Source organism: Gracilinanus agilis, chromosome 2, assembly GCF_016433145.1.
Source record: "Gracilinanus agilis isolate LMUSP501 chromosome 2, AgileGrace, whole genome shotgun sequence".
Taxonomy (NCBI): domain Eukaryota; kingdom Metazoa; phylum Chordata; class Mammalia; order Didelphimorphia; family Didelphidae; genus Gracilinanus; species Gracilinanus agilis.
Window position 1 is genome coordinate 134,395,424 of NC_058131.1, and position 20,687 is coordinate 134,416,110.

At 35.4% G+C, this 20,687-nt stretch overlaps 1 protein-coding gene across 1 annotated transcript in view; it reads right to left on the minus strand.

Annotated features, from left to right (window-relative positions):
- Positions 1-20,687, minus strand: part of SEL1L2 (SEL1L2 adaptor subunit of ERAD E3 ligase) — a 116,804-nt gene that overhangs the window by 83,630 nt on the left and 12,487 nt on the right. The window contains exons 2-3 of the mRNA XM_044659495.1: positions 16,339-16,441; positions 4,617-4,779 (exon numbers count right to left, since the gene is read on the minus strand). Coding sequence (XP_044515430.1) covers positions 4,617-4,779; positions 16,339-16,441 — 266 coding nt within the window. The remainder of the gene's footprint in view (positions 1-4,616; positions 4,780-16,338; positions 16,442-20,687) is intronic.

Consider the following 20,687-nt stretch of genomic DNA (forward strand, 5'->3'; position numbering starts at 1 on the left):
AGTATTTGAGGAGCTTTCATACTCTGTAGGAGTTAGACTGATTCTGCTTGGTTCTATAAGTCTTACATGGAATAGAATGGAATACAAGAAAGAGTGAAGGAATTGGGATTAAAGGGCCTGAATTTGATTCCTGGCTTTCCACTGAACTGTTTGACCCCTGGAGCAGTCAAGTGACCTTTCTGGGTCCTTATCTGTAAAACAGATCAGATGGACCCTGTGAACAATGAGTAGAACTTGCAAAGAAGAAAGAAGACAACTGAGTTAATAAAAAATTTATGGAGCATCTACTATGGGCCAGGCCATATTCTAAGTGCTAGGGGTACAAAGAAAAGCAAAAGGTGGTCATTTCTTGAGTCGTTCAAAGTCTAAGGGGGGAGACAACATGCAAACAACTATATATGTAGAATAAATTGGAGATCCTCAATAGAAGGAAGGCACATAGAAAGTATAAATGAGAAAGGCTTCTTGATGAAGGAGGGATTTTATCCAAGACTTGGAGGAAGCCGAAGAAACCATGAGGAAGGGCTGAAAAGGGAGAAAGTCCTAGGCAATGAAGATGATAGCCAACAAAAATAGTTAGGAGATAAGTGTCTTATCTGAACAACAGCAATAAGACCAATGTCACTAGACTGCAGTGACTGCAGTGGAAGTTGGACTAGATAATGAAAGTCTTTAAAATCCAAACAAATTTTATATTTGATCCTGGAACTGATAGCCATTGGAATTTACTGAAAAGTGACCAAGTCAGATGTATGCTTTAATAAATTGCTTTAGTGGCTGAGTGAAAAATGAACAAGAATGGCAAGATGCTTGTGGCAGGGATACCATCAAACAGGCTTTTCCAATAGTTCAGGCAGGAGCTGAAGAGGGCCAGCATCTGGATGGTGGTAATGTCAGATGAGAGTATATATAAGAAATGTTACAAAGGGAAAATCAACAGATCTTGGTGAAAGATTTGATATGGAATGGGTTAAGAGTGAGGAGTTGAAAATAATAGGCAGGTTGAAAGTCTGATTGGGAGGATTGTGGTAACCTCCAGAGTTATAGGGAAGTTTGAAATAAGAGAAGTTTTGGAAGAAAGTTAATGAGCACAGTTTTGGACATATTGAGTTTACAATGTCTATGGGATGTGCACTATACAGATGTCCAGTAGATAGAAGGAGGTCAATAGAGAGGCTAAATCTGGATAAGTAGATTTGAAAATCACCAGCAAAGAAATAGTAATTAAAATCTAACAATTCAAAAGTGAAATTGGATGTTTCAAGAGGTTGTAGTTTTGGGGCTACTAGGTGGCTCAATGAATAGGAGGGAGCCAGGTCTGGAACTGGGAGGACCTGGGTTCAAATCTGTCCTAAGACACATCCTAGCTGTGCGGCTCAAGGTAAATCACTTAACTCTATTTGCCTAGTCTTTGTCTTTCTGTCATAGAGTTGTGACTAGGACAGAAGGCAAGGGTTTACAATTTTTTTTAAGGTAGTAGATTCTCCCCTTCACTGGAGGTCTTGAAGGAAATTTTGGATAATTACTGATTGAATATGTCTGAGGTTTCTTCCAATTCTTAGATCCTTAGACTGTGAATTAACTGAAAAAAGTTTATATAGTATATGTAGTAGTTCTAAAAAAGCATTTATTAAATATTTATTATGTGGCAGGCACTGTGCTTAGAGCTGTGGATACAAAGAAAGGCAAAAAAGTCTTTGCCCTCAAGGAACTTACATTCTGATGGTGGAAATGACATGTAAATAAGTAAGTATATATCTTAGACACAGAGCATTTGGAAAAGATGGAAGTTTGTGGATGATTTTACACAAATCTTTTGCAGAACTATAAAAAAGAGATCTGTAAAAGGAAATAATCATGTCCTTCTTCTCTTTCCAATGCTTCTTAGAAAGCCATTTCTTTTTGGTTTACTGCTGTTGCCATTTTACTTTGTGAATTTGTATTGTTTCACTCTTCTTTGTTAATTCTGGTATCTGTCAGATTGTTGAACATCAGCATTTAAAATTATTTTTCACTGCAGGTATGTTTTGGTTTTTTATAAACTGGTGTTTTATAAATTGAACCTTGTATCATTTTCAGCCTACATTTACAGCTTTATTCAATCCATCTTAATTGCAACTCTTTCCTCACAAGTATTGATCAGAGCTCCTAAATTAGCCCAATAAGGGCAGACATATCAGAAATAGGAACAGCCTGACTAGGGAGCTTTGGTTGCTACAGCCAGCATTCCCTCTGATCAAAGTCACCTGCAACTGAATGTCACAGTTATTGCCTGAGTTATAGACTTTTTCTAATGTATACTATCCTTCATGGATGAAAAGGATTTATTTATAGGAGGATCTTGTGGTTTGATTTTTTTTCCAGTGGTGATGAATTTGTAGTGAGTTATTGATACTTCCCCTCTCCTAGTCTTTGGCACACATTTATAAGGAAGCCAGCTATAGCTGGAGATGCAGTCATTTATAGGGTTTGAGTTGGATGGGAAACATTAAAATCAACCAATCCTAATCCTCATTTTTAAAGATAGGAAATGGAAGCCCAGAGAAGTAAGAGATATGCCCACACTCCCACAAGTATAGTAGAATAGTAGAATAATTGGATAGCAGAAATGAGTTTTGAACCTAGGCCTCTGATTCCATATTCATCATACTCTTTCCCTTACCATTGCTGTAAAGGAGTATGTTGATTGTCTCCAATTTATCCTTTTTGTAGTTTATTCATACATAATTGATTACAGTTGTCTTCTCCAGCCAACTGTGAGCTTCTTGAGGGCAAGGTACTATTCTTTGACCTTTCTTTGAATTATCAGTTTTAAGCAAAGTACCTGGCACATAGTAAAAGCTTAACAAATGTTTATTGATCGACTGTCTATGGAGCTGTTTGTTTCTGGGTAAAGGGAACTGGTGCAAAAGGGACTAAAAGATATAAAGATATTGTTGAATGTGAAACACTTGCAGGTTACAAACTTCTCACAATACTATTTTGATGTCAAAGTAACAAAACAAACATATTTCCTCCACTGTGAAATAGATAATGATATACCAATAATGGTAAATTATTGAATACAAAATGTAGTGAAGAAAAGGTAGCATCTTTTGATGAATATCAAGGACTCTGTGAACTGCTTTCTTCTGACAGTTTAGGAGTTAGGAATTTTAATTGTTCACTCTCCCCTTTATGAGAAACCTTCCTCCTTATTGTCTTCCTAATTTGTAGTAGAATGTTAGGGTAAATGGCTAATATTGATTGATGGGTTATCTTATATGGTAATATCCTTTCTAAAATTTATCCATTGTCCAAGACCAAGGGTTCAGTATTAGAATATATTAATAATAATACTGTCTTTTGTATACCAAGAAAATGCTATTCAGGTGCAATCAGCAGGGACATATATTTTGAGTTTCATTTTTTAAATAGTGGCAATGAGTTTGTGATCATTGCATTCACTTGGAAACATCTAGATGGTTTTATAGGCAGAGTGATAACTAAGGTTGGTTACTATCTGATTTGGGTACCAAATTTAGAGGGCAATGACAACAGTTATAGACCTTTAGCAGTATAGAAATAACAGATTAGCGTTTAGTTAGTAAGCATAATTAGTTAATATAGGAAGCTACCAGATGATGGGCTATGGAGAGCTCTTCACTCCCAGAGGACATCTGTCTGCAATGGCCTAGATACAAAAATTTCCATTAACAGTTCCATAAACTAGGTCCACCCTATTGCTACAGAATGAAGTTAAACCACATATGATAAAGCCTGAAAATGTCCTTTTGTCATTAATAACACCATGCTCTAAAAATTTATATGAATTTTGTATTTTCCATGTCATTTAGGATTTTATTCTTTGGGAATTTTTTTTAATGTATCATATACTTACTAAAGTTCAAACATATTAGATATATTGCCTCATTGTCTTCTATTAGTGGGAAAAATGAATACCTGTACTAGTTTGAAAGGGAATCATATAATGCCATTTTTTTCTTTTCATTAGAGGAAGTGATCTCAACATTTGACCTCCTCCATAATACTAACATAGAGTCCTCAGGTTTCTAGAAGTGGAAGTTGGAGATTTATTTGAACCTCATGTTCTATAATAATAGTTCAATGTTATTTTAAAGAGAAAATTCATTTAGTTTGTAAAAATGGGTTTTTATTTTAGGTAACCAGATAATATATTACTGTAGCACCTAGACTCACTTCTTATTTTCTATGTTCAGTTTACTAGATTTTAGTTTAAAATGGAGTATAACTAAAGTGAATGGTTTTTATAGAGTTAAGTACCAGATTACCTGAAAACAGGCAAAAAAAAAAACCATGGTCAGCAAATTTTAATTAAAGTATTGTGTGTCCTGAGCCTGAATTTTGCTTGTTTGGTTGGCAACTTTTATGGAGCACCTGCTCTGTGGTCTTACCATTGCCTTTTATCATTCTAGGAAATTTATAAGGTTTCCTTAAGGACTCATTGGTAATAGTTGGATATTATTTATCAGTTGCCTTTCCAAGTGTGTGGTATTTGTTCTATAACCGTCTCTCTGTCTCTCTCTCTCCCTTCCCTCCCCCCATATATCTCTATATCTATTTATGTAGTATTATCTTTTCCAAAGTTTGCTTACATTTTGGGCTGTATGAGATCCTTCTTTTGCCAAGGACTCATACAGGTTTATAGCTGCTGAAATGTTTTGAGCGCGAAGATCACCAAAAAGCATAGCATCAGCCATCTTCTCCATAGCATTCAAGTTTCCTTTATCAGCTGCTCTGGCAAAGAATAGGTAGGCTCTGTTTCAAGAACATAAAATTAGAAGTTTAATTTTCAAAAGTCATTTTTTTTTCTATTCTAACATGATATTTGTCTTAAGGTGTTTGAACTCAATTGTTATTACCATTTGTTATTACCAAATGATAATATTTGTTATTATTTATAAAACAGATTGTCTAGAAATTGTTGTTTCCTTGCCAGTAGCATTTTTCTATACTATCTAAATAATTATCTGTCCATGATTTTCATTTCAAATATATGAGAAGACTTGAGAGTTATAGAAAATATATGAGAAGACTTGAGAGTTATAGAAAATATATATTAACATACTTCAAAGCTTCAAGGACATGTGGTTTCATAAGTGTAGGTGTGCTGCCCAATAATCACAACCATTCCCTATCAAATCAAATATAAAAATCCTCTTTGTGGCTCTTGAAACTCTAACATAATCCTCTCCTTCTTATAATAGTATTTGTCCCCTCCCCTTCCCATGCCCTCTTTGTGTGTAATAGAATATCCTATTTTTCTTATTCACTCAAGTTTCTCTTGGAGTCCCCTACTATTCACCCCCCTCTTTCCCACCCCCCATGTCATCTTAGACCATTTAGTATTCTGTCCTCTCCCTATGAATTATTCTTCTGATTGCTATAATAGTGAATACTATAATAGTGAATAGAGTTCACTACAGAGAATTATACATAGCATTTCTCCACATAGGAATACAGATAATTAGATCTTATTGAAGCCCTTAAAGAGTCAAATTTAAAAAATTATGAGTTTTCTTTCTTTCCCTTCTGTTTCTTATTTACCTTTTCATGTTTCTCTTGATTTTTTTGGTTGGATATCAAACTTTCCATTTAGTCCTGGTCATTTCTGGGCAAATACTTGGAAATCTTCAATTTTGTTGAATGCCCATACTTTCCCCTGGAAGTATATAGTCAGTTTTGATGGGTAGTTGATCCGTGGTTGAAGGCCCAGCTCTCTTGCCTTTCTGAATATCATATTCCAAGCCTTGCGGTCTTTTAGCGTGGAGGCTGCCAGATCCTGTGTGATCCTGATTGGTGCTCCTTGATATATGAATTGTCTCTTTCTGGCTTCATGTAAGATTTTTTCTTTTATTTGAAAGCTCTTGAATTTGGCTATTATATTCCTGGATGTTGCCCTTTCTGGTTCTAGTGTAGAGGGTGATCTATGGATCCTTTCAATGTCTATATTGCCCTCTTGTTATAGAACTTCAGGGCAATTTTGCTGAATAATTTCTTTTAGAATGGAGTCCAAGTTTCTATTAATTTCTGCTTTTTCTGGAATACCAATGATTCTCAAATTGTCTCTTCTAGACCGGTTTTCTTGGTCTGTCACTTTCTCATTGAGATATTTCATGTTTCCTTTTATTTTATCAGTCTTTTGACTTTGTTTTATTTGTTCTTGTTGTCCTGAGAGATCATTAGCTTCTAATTGCTCAATTCTAGCCTTTAGGGACTGGTTTTGAGCTATAATCTTTTGGTTTTCAGCTATGATCTTTTGGTTTTCATTTTCAATCTGGTCATTTCTGGTGTTCAATTTGCTTATCAGTTCATTTGATTTCTGAACCTCACTTTCCAATTGCAAAATTCTGCCTTTTAAACTGTTATTTTCTTGCCAGATCTCTTCCACCTTTTTCATCATCTCAGATTTGAACTCTTCAATAGCTTGTGACCAGTTTTCATTGTTTTGGGAAGGTTTGGATATGATCTCTTGTTTGTCCTCCTCTGTTGTCTGGATTTTCTCTGTGTAAAAGTTGTTGAGTGTTCCAGAGTTCTTCTTGATAATCTTTTTCCTCTGGGCTTCCCAATTTTGGTTTGCCATTATTGTTAGCCCAGCGCCTTCTTTGCTTTATTCTCACACTTAGGGTCTGTCTGCGCTGTCTAGGCTCCCAAGGTCTCAGGTCTCATTGTTTTCGGGGTCGAGTCTCCTGGTCTTCCCTGGTCTGCCCCTCTGCCCGAGGCTCCTTCAGCAGTCTCAGGGCGCTGCTTCCACAGCCGCACTCCCATCTGCCCAGGGTCCCCACTCGCGGTCCAAGCTTGTGCTCGAGATCCTTGTCCTTGCCTAGGGCACTGCCTTCACCCGCGCAGATGCTCAGGAAAGTCAGTGTGAGTTCTTTAGACTCTTGGGATCCTAAGTCTTGCTGCTCTCAGGAACAAGCCCTGGAGCTGGGTGCCCCAAACCTGCTTTAACTCTTGCGCGCTTACCTCTGAGCTGTACGTGGTGTGGGGGGTGGGGGAGGGGTTTCTTTCTCTCACGTTTTAGTGAGAGCTATTTCACCCCTTTATAGCGTGGAAATGCCCCGATTCCACGTACCTTCAATGCTGTGCCCTGTTGTGGGGTCCCTTTGTTCGTCTAGATTTGGTTTTATGTCCCCTTGAGGAGTCCTGTATGCTTCGGTTAGGAGAGATCAAGCTGCTGCTCCTTACTCTGTCGCCATCTTAACCAGAAGTCACTGTCATTCTCCCTTCTTAATCTTAATGCCCCTTCTCTGTGATAACCCCTCCTTTTTCCTGTCTATATTTTCTTTGTACGTAATTGTTTGTATTTTGACTCTCCTATTAGATTGTGATATCTGAAAAACAAACAACTTCTAAAATATACTCCTCCCTGTGGCAGTCAAGTTTTCTCTTAAAGTCTTTCAAAGTCTTTCACCCTATCATACTGTGCATTTGCCCATTCCACTTCTTATCAGATAGCTCTTTTAAGAAAATTTTCCTTACATCAAACCGAGGTTTCACTGTGCAACTTGTACTCATTGTTCTTAGTTTTCCCTTCCCAAGTCAAACAGACCAAGTTCTTCTTCCAGGATATAATTTTCAGATGCTTGAAAGAGTCAACATGCCTCCTCAGAATGTTCTCTTTTCCAGGTTAAACAACTAAATATGAGGGCCAGAACTGGTCTTCATATATCATTTATTATTATTTATTACCCTCCTTCTTGTTCTTTAATTTTTCATTCTCCATCCAGAACTGAATGCACACTTCACAAGTGGTCAGACCAGGATGAAGTAAAACTATTCTTTGACTATCCTAATATAAGTTGCATTAGTTAGTTTGCATTACCTACCTTGACTGACTCATATCATTAGTGTTTATAGTTCATTGATCCTTTTTTGAAAGAACTGCTGACTAGTCATATCTCCTATATTTTGCATTTGCAAAGTGGGTTTTTCGAACCTAAGTGTAATAGTTTACATTTACTCTTGGTAAATTTAAACTTATTTTATTTAGCCCAATGTTCTAGATTAGCAAGATATTTTGAACCCTGGTTTTGTCATCTGCACATTTTTAAAACATGCCATCAATTTGATAGGATTTTATGGAGCTAAAACTCTGCTGGAATAGTTCTTGAGAACCTCAGTGTCACTTTCCCAAAATGAAGCACCAAAGAAGGAATATAGGGGAAGATACAATAATATCATAATGGAGCATCTCACCATCTTTTTAGACTAAGTTTCATATGAAGTGAGAAATTGAGGCAATTATCTGAAATAGTAAAATCATCCAAATCTGAATACTATTAATCTGAATTACTATTTATCCAAAAGTTATAGAGAATGATGAATTAAATTTGATATATCATACCCATGAAGAAATTTCCATGAAAACAAAGGCTTGATATTCTAAAATGAATTTTTAAAACATAAAATCTTTACTTGGTATAACATTTTGACTGAGCACAAACTCATTACTACTACACACAAACTGCATAGAGAAAACTCAACTGTTATTTTATTTAGAAAAACTTAAAGTTTTTCGGTTAAACTATAATTTATTATACAAGTTTTGAGGTTTTATACAAGTTCTCCAACAATTAGATGTTAATTAGATTTTTTCTTTACATAAAGGCTATATGAGTTAGAAATACAAATGCAGTAGAATTATACTGCATTTTCTATTTCTCAGGGCAGAGATGTCATCTGTTACTACTATGTATTAAAACAAACTAAAAACTTTGCAAAGAGTAAGATGTGTATTAAAGAGACAGAAAGTAGCTTTGGAATTTATTTTCATATTTTTTTAAAAAGAAAAATTAATATTCCTTTCAGGAAACAAAGGCTAGAAATAATTAACCCACATATGTCCTTGCTCCAATCTGATCTCCAAAAATAATGATGAATAAAAAGAACCATCGAAAAATACATGTGCTTTGAGTTTGTCAAGAAGTGCTTACTATGTGCCAATTATTAGGCAAAGCACTGTGAATACGAAGAAAGGGGGAAAAAATTCCTGCCTTCAAAGTAGCATACAGTCTAACAGGGGAAATGCAACTAGATATATACAGAATGTATAGAGACAGTAGATGGCAGATAATATGAAAGGGGAAGTCTTTAGTACCTGGAGGGGAAAGGAAAGTTCTTCTATTAAAAGCGGAATTTGAATTGAGTCTTGAAGGAAGTCAAGGAGACAGCATTCCATAATGGGGAATGTAGTGTCAATGTTCAATGAACTCTGGGTAGGGCAATGTAGTTGGATTCTACAGTGAGTTGAGGGGAGCAAAGTATAAGAGGATTGAAAAGTTAAGAAGGGGCCAGATCATGTAGGGTTTTAAATGCCAAACCAAGGGGATTATATTTGATCCTGGAGATAATAAGGAACCTCTGGAGCTCATTGAGCGAAGGGTGACATGGTCAGAGCTATATATTAGAGAAATCATCCTGGCAGCTAAGTGGACGATGGATTGGAGAGGCACTTAAGTTGGGGAGATTATTTAGAAGGCTATCATCATTATCTAGGTAAGAAATGATGAGAGTCTGAACAAAGGTTGAGGTTGTGTGAGTGTACAGAAGGGGGAAAAATGAGAAAAATTTTAAAGTTAGAAGTGCCAAGTTTTTCAAAGGATTGGATGAGTGTAAGAGGTCAAGGATGAGTTGTACATTCAATAGCAGAAGTTTAAAGGGGAAGGTTTGGAGGGAAATAATGAATTCTGTTTTGGATATGTCAAGTTTGAAAGATGCCTAAAGGATTATCCATTCTGAGATGTCCAAGAGCCAGTTGGTGATTGACTTACCAAGAGATTAAGATGATTATGTAAATATGGGAATCATTTGCATAAAATAATAAATGAACCCCTGGGAGCAGAAAAGAGCCTAGGAGAAAGTCATGGAAAATACGTATGGTTAATAGGTATGACGTGAAGAAATAGCAAAAAGAGTTGAGAGCAGGAGCAGATATGTGGAGAACCAAGATGATATTAGATGAAGGGAATAAGTATTTATATAGTGACTACTATGTGCCAGAGACTCTGCTAAGCACTATTTAAAAATATTTTCTCATTAGATCCTTATAACAACTCTGTTAAGTAGGTGCTCTTATTCTCATCCCTATTTTATAGTGAAAGAAACTGAGGCAAACAGAAATTAAATAACTTACCCAGGATCACACAATCCAGGGCTCTATCCATTCCACTACCAGCTGTCTCTCTCAGTCTCATCAGAGATTACCAAGAGATCTTATGAAAACCTAGGCAGGAGGAGGAGATGATCTATGGTAGAAAAGGCAATAAAGAGATCATTGGAACTTTGGATACGGTGATCAGAAAGAAGACTCTTCAGAAGGGAGTCGGAGGAAAAAAGTGGGAGCAATGATTATAGATGACTTATTTAAAGGAGTTTAGTCAGAAAGGGGAGAGAGATAGGAAAGCAGAATCAGGTGTTTTGTTTTTTTTTTAAGTATGGGAAAGCATAAACACGTTGGTAGGCAGCAAAGAAGTGTTAGAGAGAGATGGATAGGAGAGATGTGAGATAAGAGAGAAATGGATCATTGAAGGTTGTTTAGATACTATTCAATATTTGCTTATTCTGGAGCTTGCAAGGGTGTAGGAAGCATCAGGATACTATGAGTTAAATGAGGAATGGAATGAGGAGATAGTTGACTTGGTATTAGAGTTATGGGTATCGGTGATCTTTGTACAGTTGAAGTTCTGGAATCTAGAAAGATTATAAAATAGGCTCTAGCAGTCACAGCAGTTAAGAGTTCTCAGCGATAATTAAAACAGCAATTTTATGGAATTTTATAGTTTATAAAGCACTATATATCTTATCCTTACAACAACCCTTTAAAGGGAAAGGGCATGTACAACATTCACTATTTTAGAGATAAGAAAACTAAGACGAAGAGAGGTTCAGAAGTGGCAGAACCTTGAATGCAGGTTTCTGGAGAAACCAGTGAAGGCAATTGTTATTCTGGGTCTGAATCTGATCAGTAATGAGGAAATGGTTGCCAAAATATAAATGACTGGGACCTTGGGAAGAAATGACTACATAGTCTTGAAAATGATAGTCAAGAAATAGAATGTCAGTCATTATCTAATGGTTATCTTAAATTTAGGAGACTAGATTTCAAAGAATTCAGAGAAAGGATAGGTATCTTCCCATGGCATAAAGTTCTGCAAGGGAAGCCAACTCAAGAGGGATGGAATGACCCTAAGAATATGTTTTTTAAAGACAGAAGTAGAAATATTTCCCATAGGAAAGAAGGGGGAGTGCTCTAAGAGGTAAATGTGAATGTACTGGGGAATAATTGACCAAATTATTATTTTTAAATGGCACCTATTATGCCCATCATTGAGGAATAGTCAAATAAGTTTTGGTATGTGCATGTAATAGAATATTAGTGTGCTGTAAAGAATCATATATATGATCAATACAGAGAAGCATGGAAAGACTTATTGTGAACTGATCCAAAACAAATAAGCAGAACCAGGAAAATAATGTACATAATGACTGCAACAATGTAAACAGAGAGCACAACAACAAAACTGAAACTGAAGGCTACAAAATTATGATGGTCAAATTTTGCCCTGAAAGGATAGTTATGGAAAAACATTTTCCTCTGCATTTTTGCAGAAATTGGGAAACAATGATATGGAATACTGCAATATCGGATTATTTTTAGTTTTTCTGAAAAATTTCTTTCTCTTTTTTTGTTATAAGGATTGGGGTTGTCTGGGAGGGAGGAAGAGGAAGGAGACTATAGGTGATATACAAAAAATATCTATTTTTCTAAAAGACACTTATAGAAGGTAGAAGTGGAATCAGATAAGTCTCTGAGTCTCTTCAGTGATTCTGGGTTATATTTACTGAGGATGAATATCAAAATGGACTTATCTTTTCCATAGAAAGTATAGGATTAGTTCAAGTAATGCTAAAATCTATAATAAATGAAGGCTGGTGATGAATAAAATGAATGAATAATAAATTTTAAAAATTTATTAAGTACCTACTGTGAGGATATATGAAAGAACCTAAAGACAAATTAGATCCACTGAGGAAAAGCAGCCATAAATAAAGTCATAATTACGAGTTTTTCTGGGATTCTAAGGTAGGGCTGGGATCTCAAAATAGCAGCTCAAAAAGTATGGCTTTATGGCTGCTTTTCCTCAGTGGATCTAATTTGTCTTTAGGTTCCTTCACATATCCTCACATTACTATGTGCCAAGGGCAGCTAGGTAGCATAGTGCCAAGTCCTATGTCAGGAAAATCTGAGTTTAAATCCAGCCTTAGATACTTACTATTACCTCTTTGACCTCATGTAAATCACTCAACTATTTTTGTTTCAGTTTCTCATATGCAAAATGAGCTGAAAAAGGAAATGACAAACAACTTCACTATCTGGTTTGGTGATTGGAAAGATATTTTCCAAGGTCATATAAATAAATAAGTGGTAAAGAGTCATAGGAGAATAACTTTATTTTCTTATTTGACCTTTTTACTATACTGACAAATCAAGGAAATTTTCTAGGCAAAGAATATCTAGGATAGCATCAGTGGAGTAAACTGACAACATATCCTTTCCATGACCATAGTTACAGAACTGGAAAGCAACAGTAAGACTGATGATAAGAAGATGATGAGAGTGTAAAGTGAAGAACAAGCTGGACTAATTGGCCTGATTTAGTGGATTGACATCAATCAGGACCTCAAGGGACACCTCAGGACAGGAATGCTGGAGTTGAAAAAACTAAATCATCTAGGTCATGGTCTCTGGCCTGGGCAGCAAAGTGGCTAGTGAGAAGATCTTGAATGTCAAGATCACCAAAAGAACTTTCTTAGTTGTTGGAGATAATAGGAGAGTTTAAGGGAAAGAACCATTAGAAAAATAACTATCCCTATTTTGTTTCTTTTTCTTTAACACAAAGAATAACAATCAGACTGGGAAGTATGGAATAAAAGTGATAATAAAGTCTTGAAACACAAGATTTCACTCCTTTTTCTTTCTTTTTTCTTTTAACTCTTAACTTCTGTCTTAGAATTGATCAATTCTAAGATTAGGCTTTGGGGGTTGAGAGATTTGCCCAAGATCACACAGCTAGGAAGTATGTCCAGAATAAAACTCATCTTTCCCTCTGAAACTATCCCTCCTCCAAAGCTTCTCATTTCTTTTGCATGCCACCAAACTCCACTGGAAAATCGCCTAGTTTGCAATGTCAATCATTCTTGACTTTTCTCTCTTCCTTAACTGTCACATTCATTCATTTTCTAATTCTTAGGAAATCTACCCCCACTGCACCTTTTGTATTTCTCCCTTTCTGCTCATTGTCTAGCTTAGTTTAGTCCTCATTAACTCTTGCCTAGACTATTGCAAGTCTCATAGCATTCATTCAGTTTCCCATCTCATCTCTCTCCAATTTATCTTTCAAATGGTTGATAAAATAATCTTCCTATACACAGGCATGACTATAAAATTTTTAGGCTCAAAAATCATAAAAACACTTCCCTATTAGGGAAGCTTAGTGACACAGTGGAGAATTACATCCAGAGACAGAAGATCCTGGTTTCAAATTTGACCTCAGACATTTCCTAGCTCTGTGACTCAGGGTAAATCACTTAACTCCAGTTGCTTAGCCCTTATTGCCCACTGCCCTTCTGCTTTGGAATTGATACTTAAAATAAATTCTAAATCAGAAGATGAGGATTAAAAATTTTTAAATAAAAACTACTTCCATATTAGCACTCTAAGATCAAATAAAAATTTCTCAGGCTACTGTTTAAGGCCCTTCACAATCTAACCACAACTTTGATGTTGTAACCTGAGCCTGGAAGATACTCTCTCTTTCCCTTTAACTCTCATAATCCTTATCTTCCTTCGCTGCTTAACTTAGGTACCATGTATGTGAAAGTCTTTTCTGATTCCATCTCCATCCTCAAAAAATTTTGTATTCATTTATTTGTTTATATGTTGTATCCCCTAAGAGAATTAAGCTACTTGAGGACAATTATTATTTTTCTTTTTTGTCTTTGTATCATTAATGCCTGGCACATAGAAGGAATTTAATAATTCTTTTTTTAATGTGCAGAAGTTTTAAGAGAGCACTTAGACACTCCCAGTGGTGCTCAAGGCATCAAACTAAGCTAAACTTCATCCTAATATAAGAATTCATAGGTATGATTGCCAGGACATTATTGATGATCTCTGAAAAACTGTGAATATTGTAATAGGCCACAAGATTTAGAATAGGCAAATGTTTTCCTGACTAATAAAAAAATAGTTTCCTCAGACTTTTGTTCAGTAAGTTTGATTTTCATTACTGGTAAATTAAAGAATGCATTATGTAAAGATAATTTGAGAAGACCTAGGAGATAAAATTGATTTTATCTGAACAAATGTGGGTTAATGAAGGACAAGATATAGAATTGTGGAAAGTTAAAGTGGAAAAAAAAGATACTTTACTGACATCTGTTACAATCTCTCACCCCCAATTTAGAGATGAGAAAATTGAAGCTCAGAGAACTGAATTAACTTGTTAGGCAAGCAGGCAGAAACATTTGTAAGCAAGGCACTATACCAGGCAATGAGTAAAAAGGATAAAAAAAACCAATTCCTGCTTTCACAGATCTTACATTCTAAGGAGACTTCACACACAAAAAAAACTAGGTATATACTTTGCAGATGGAAAGCAATCAGGGAGGGAAAGCCATGATACAAGGTCATATAGCTAATAAGTGGTTGAAAGTCTTACTAGATTAATGTAATTTTTTTTTCAGGAAAATGATAGGAAGATATAAGCTAAATAGACTCAAAACTAGTTGAACAGTTCTATCCAAAAAAGAGCAATTAATGAATGAATTAATGAAAGATGTATAGGTCTATTCTACTTTCAGAGAAATAAATGTAAAGTCCTAAACTTCAGTTAAATAATCAACTGCAAAGACAGCAGCAGTTAATAACATGCTGTGCTAGCAAAATAAGATATTTAGAAAAGGATAAGTTTACTGCATTTGTAGTAACTGAAAAAATAAAATAAAGGGGAAGGGGTAGGATGGACTGGACTGGGTGTCAGAGAATAACAAAATGAAAACTCACCCATACCTGCAAGGTAAAGGACTGGCTTGTTACACTGAATTAACCACACAAGGGATGTGGGGAGTGAGTAATGACAGTTGACAGTTTAACTGTCCACCAAACAGCCAGGGATACCAGGGATGTTAAGGTAACTCAATAGTGGGGGTTCTTGTTGGTGTAGAGGAGACACAGGAAATTTATTAAAACAGATTTTAATGTTGGTAAGATGGGAAAGTGGGTGAAGGATTTCTAACACTGAATGAACAAACCAACTGCCTTTAGAATGTAAGTAGTTCCGCTGGCTTTTCCCTTACTGCACTAACAGACAGCTCTAACTAAGTTGGAGAGGGCTGGAGTTTGGAATTCTCACAGCTCAGGCTGATCCTAGATGATGACAGGAACCAGGAACAAATCCTTGAACAGCTAGTAAGTCCAAATGAAGCTCTAGGGAGAAAGGCTATCTGATAGCCTTCCACCAGCTTCAGATCTGAAACCTTTTCTCAAACTAGGCTGTGTTGATTGATGATCTCTTCAGTCTTCTTTAAAATCCCAAAACTTCACAGCTACTTGAGTTTCAACAAGTTGGACCACAAAATCCACCCTCCTTCTACCAGCTTAGCCAAGAAGTCCACTCTCCTTTTCAAACCTCACTCTTCATTCTATCCTGGAATGTCCATGCACTCAAGTCAAGGCTTGCTTTTAGCCGTCAGCTTTCTATCCTAACTTAAATCTACGTCTACTCTATAACTTACCTATAATGTAACCCAACACATTTTAATAACCCATATACAGATAATTAAGGACAAATCGTGTGTTTTTATTTCAAATATCCAGATAATTACCACAATTACCCATTTTATCTGGTCCTTCAGGAATTTACTTTCAAATGCCAATGCTTGTTCATTTAAGAAATAGTTTTTTTAAATTTGACTTTCTATATCATTTGTTAAATACTAAATTTAGTATTTAACTAACTAAATTTGTTAAATACTTAAATTTGATCATTTTAAAATTTAGGCTACAAAGCAAATGTTACCAAGCTATTAAAAAGACTATGAAATACATTTTTGTTTTCCCCTTTGAATTTTTTTATGTAGTATTTTCCTTTGACCACATTAGTTTTAAATGGATTTTTTGTGAGAAAACATGGGCAAAAGTAGCTCTCAGAAGTATGTGGAGGAGCTGTGACTTATACCAATAGGAAGGAGTGACCACAGTGATGAATCTAGGACTCTTTCAAAGTATTAAAAGATAACAAAATATGGACTCACTCTTCTTTTTGTTTCTGGCTTTTAGACTGGTTTAGCATTTTGGTGCCCAATTCATAAAGGCGATTTCCTTCCTCAGTTTGGTTTTTCTTTGCTTGTCTTCTTACTATATAGATACAAATAGGAGACAAAATGAATAAAACTGCATTATGCTTTTGTCTTAATTTTTAATAATATATTATGTATCACCATATACTTGTAGCATTCTACAATTTTGAAAATAGTTTATGTATTTGATCCTCACAATATTATCAATTAAAAAGGCTAGAAATTATTATTCTCATTTCATAGGGAGACCATAGTTCGTCAGAGAGTTTAAATGATTTCCCAAGTCCAAGTGCTAGAGTAAGTGGGGAATGTCAGAACTCAGATCCAGATCATTTCATATCCACATTCTGTTTTTTTCCACTACCTAGCATTGCCTCCAAAAGAGGGTTTTGATATATTTAGTGAAAGCTCTGGTTCAAAACTCGGGGAATAAAGAAAGGAAACAATTTCAAATGAGAGGAGTACAATGATCCCATATTCCATTAACAAGACCACAAAGACCTATTAATAGTCCTGATCATTTGCTAATAGAAGACACATAAAATGTTACTTCCTTTACAACATCATCTTTTTTCCTTCTGACAACTCATCTGAAAGATATGGTTTCTTTCTTTGTGGGCTTAGAAACTTTGTCAGTTTGTTTAAGTGCAAAGTTTTGGGGTTTTTCCCACTTAAAGATGATTTGCAGCTATTTTGGACAACTGGCTTGCCAATCAATTTTGGAATAGAAAACACTTTTAGTACTGAATTGCTGTTTTGAATTATATATTATCAAGTCTTTGGATTATAGGCATATTTTAATAGAAACATTTTTATCAAATTGGTTTTGCAATAGCAATTCCTTCTATTTAAATACCCAATGAATGAACTGGAATTGAATTTAAGGATTCTACTCTATATATTTATACCAGAAATGATTAACATCTATAACTTTCCTCTTTTGTGGGATCCTTTCATTTGAAATTCTTTTCAGGCTCTAAATTTGTTTTGGTATACAAATCTATTTTATCAGTGGAGTTCTCAACCTAAAACTAAGCTCCTTTATCTTGATGGGCATTTTAGTGATTTTTTTTGTGTGTATGGTTTAACATAGCAGAGGGTTTATAGAAGATATCCATTGTGATTTTTGATAGCATACATTTATGGCATTCAATGTATATTGTTCTATATTTTAGTCAATATCTATTTGTACAACATTGATTCTACAGACTTTAAGTTTCTTGAGAATAGGAATTGCTTCATTTTTGTCTTTATATTCTTAATAACTCACTGGCATATTAGTGGGTTCTTAATAGTGGTCTGTAAGACCTGTAGGAAAGGGTACCAGAAATGGGTCGGAGGGAAAATCAGGAAAGGTTTTATTTTGGAGATGGCACAGGCCTTTAAAAGAAAAATTTCTCTGGAGTTTTAGCAGACAATGTGTACTCTAATAGAGCACTTGGGGAAAAAAAAGGTTATAGCGTGGAGGAGGAAAGTGGGTGAGGAGGAAATTCCTCCATCCTTAAACAGATGGCAATATTTTAAGACATTTTAGAAATACTGCAGAAAGTTTTGGAGTAGTGCCAGTACAACATCTAAACTGCTGTATGAAAATGTGTCAGTCAACAGGGTAGCCAAAAAATAAATCCACCTGTACAAGAGGTGTTAATTCCCTCCCAGTGCTACAAGCTGTTCTTTTGTGTAGCAAAGGGATGCTGAGAACCTGGCAGCTTCAATAAGTACCATCTATTGTGGAACTCCATAGAATTAAACATTAAAAAAAAGGATTTCTCTGGTTGGGGTCTTATCAAGGCAGGAAAAGTCCAAACTGGCCCCACCTTTGCCTGTTTCTTCATCTATAAAATGAGTATGGTAATAGCACCTATCTCCTCTTTCATAGAGTTATTATGAGGATCAAATGAGATAAAATATGCAAAGCACTTTGCATCCTTAAAGTGTTACATAAATATTAATACCAGCTCATTCAGATGGATTACAAAATGACAAAGAATTAGTGTTCTGGAGAGGGAAGACAATGTTTTCTCTTCTGAATTCAAATTTGGTGTGGCCATAATCAAAGGGTGTCCCTTCAGACTCTCCAGTAGAAAGAAGCAGCTACCTTTATCGTAATAGCTGAATTTACCTAGCTTTCCTTAACTAAAATCTAGGAACCGAAAGAAACCACTAGAGAAAAAGCAAGACCTCACTCAAATAATAATAATAACTAGTAGCTAGGTGGCACAGTAGATAGAATACTTGCCTGGGACTTGGAGGATCTGAGTTCAAATGTGACCTCAGACACTCACTAGTTGTGTGACCCTGGAACAAGTCACTTAATCCTGTTTGCCTCAGTTTCCTCATCGTTAAATGAGCTGGAAAAGGAAATAGCAATGAACTCTAGTATCTTTGCAAAAAATACTCCAAAATGGGGGTCACAGAGTTGGACATGACTGAAAACGACTTAAATAAAGCATTTTTATGCTGCTTTATGATTTGCAAGCATGTTGTAGATTAATTCACATATTAATTCCTTAATTTGGTTTATGTATGTATGTATGTATGTATGTATGTATGTAAAACCCCAAACAATGTGTAGCCTTGAAGCATAGGAAGAATGTGTAAGAAAAAAAATCATACTTGGAGATGATTTGTTAATGTTTTGTTGATGAAACTAGGATATTTTCCAATTCTCATTAAGGATCCTCAAGCAAGAAGATTAGAATGTCTCCAAATCTCATCCAGGAGACTCAAAATGTAACTAGAAAGATAAGCTGGAGTCAATTAACGGTGTCCCTCCAAAGGGATGGCATTATAAAAGAATAGGCTGCCTAGAATCTAGAAAAAGTTAAATCTCAGACTATAAATCAGGGTTTATCAACCATTGTCCATATAAAAGAAGCTCTGATTCTAAGAACTGGCAATGGTTCTCTGGAAAATAGTTCTAGTCTAGAAAATGAGAACTTATCAAGCCTGGGAGAAATGTCCTTTAAGAAGTTCCAATTCTAATCCCTTTTACTCTAGTCAATAGTGGTATACTTATTAAGAAAATTTCTAGTCTATAATTTGGTTTATTCTTTAGTGTATTAACCTAAAATATGGAATGCCTTCTTCAAATGACCCTTTACCTTACGGATATGATCCACTTTATAAAACAATCACTTGGCATCCTGGTTTTCAAATCCATCTTTTCTGTGAATTTGTTAGACTATATTTCCTTGAGCCTCATCAATTTTCAGGAAAGTGATAAAGTTTTTGAATCCACAAAGATAAATGGACACACTTTGAATTCATGCTGACCCCACCCAAATTGCAGACATTTTGCCTGCCCATCTCTGTCTTGATTGATCATCATAACACTTGGTTGTATTCTTATATTCAAAATGAGTACATTTTTATGTATAAACTTTAGAATATACTTTAAAAATTGTAAATATGCCTATCTATGAAGAGATGGATGAGTTTGCAATGAAACTATTAGGCAAAGCACCAGGAGGTTCAATATAGAGAAATGAGAAGTTTGTTTATTTTGAATTGAATATAGCATTCTAGCTGTGAACTAGTAGTCATGAGAGTTATGAAATAAGGTTGCAAAAATAGACTTAAAGAAGATTTTAAGTACTAGACCAAGAGTAATATTTTATTGAATCATGGAGTCTCAGTGATTTTCAGACTTTGACCATCTTTTTTAGCTCAAAACTGAACCAGAATCTGCTCTATAGCTTATCTTGATAAGAAGTAATCCAGACTTTGACAATCCTCTTGTACCAAAGGCAACACATACCACCTTCGGGGCTTTCTTTTGCCAAGGAAAATAATTGGTAAATAGTTTTCTTGACTTGGATTTTTTGGGAAAAAAATCTAGAGTATATTATTAAAGAGATAGTTTGTGATTATTTAGGAAGGCAGATGGGGATCATTGAGAGGAAGCATAGCAGAACAGGTCATGACAGATTAAGGCCATTTCTTAGAGGACAGTTTCCCTAGATGTAGGGAATATGCCTTAGGTTAGTACACCTGGATTTCATTAAAACATTTGGTACCATCTCATAAAATCTTTGTGCACAAAAGAAAGGTCAGGCCTGAATGAGCAATGATTAATTTAGGGAAATTTCTAGAAGTGAACTACAGAACTCAATTCTCAACCTTGATTATTTGACATTTCTAATAGCAACTTGGATCAAATTGACAAATAAATGACTCAGAGGTGGAGAGGAGGGAAATATCTTACATGTAAGGTGGCAGAATTATAATCCTGAAAGATCCTAAGAGATTAGGATGGTGGGTTAAACCTAATAAATTTAAATAAAGCTAAAGGTAAAGATATA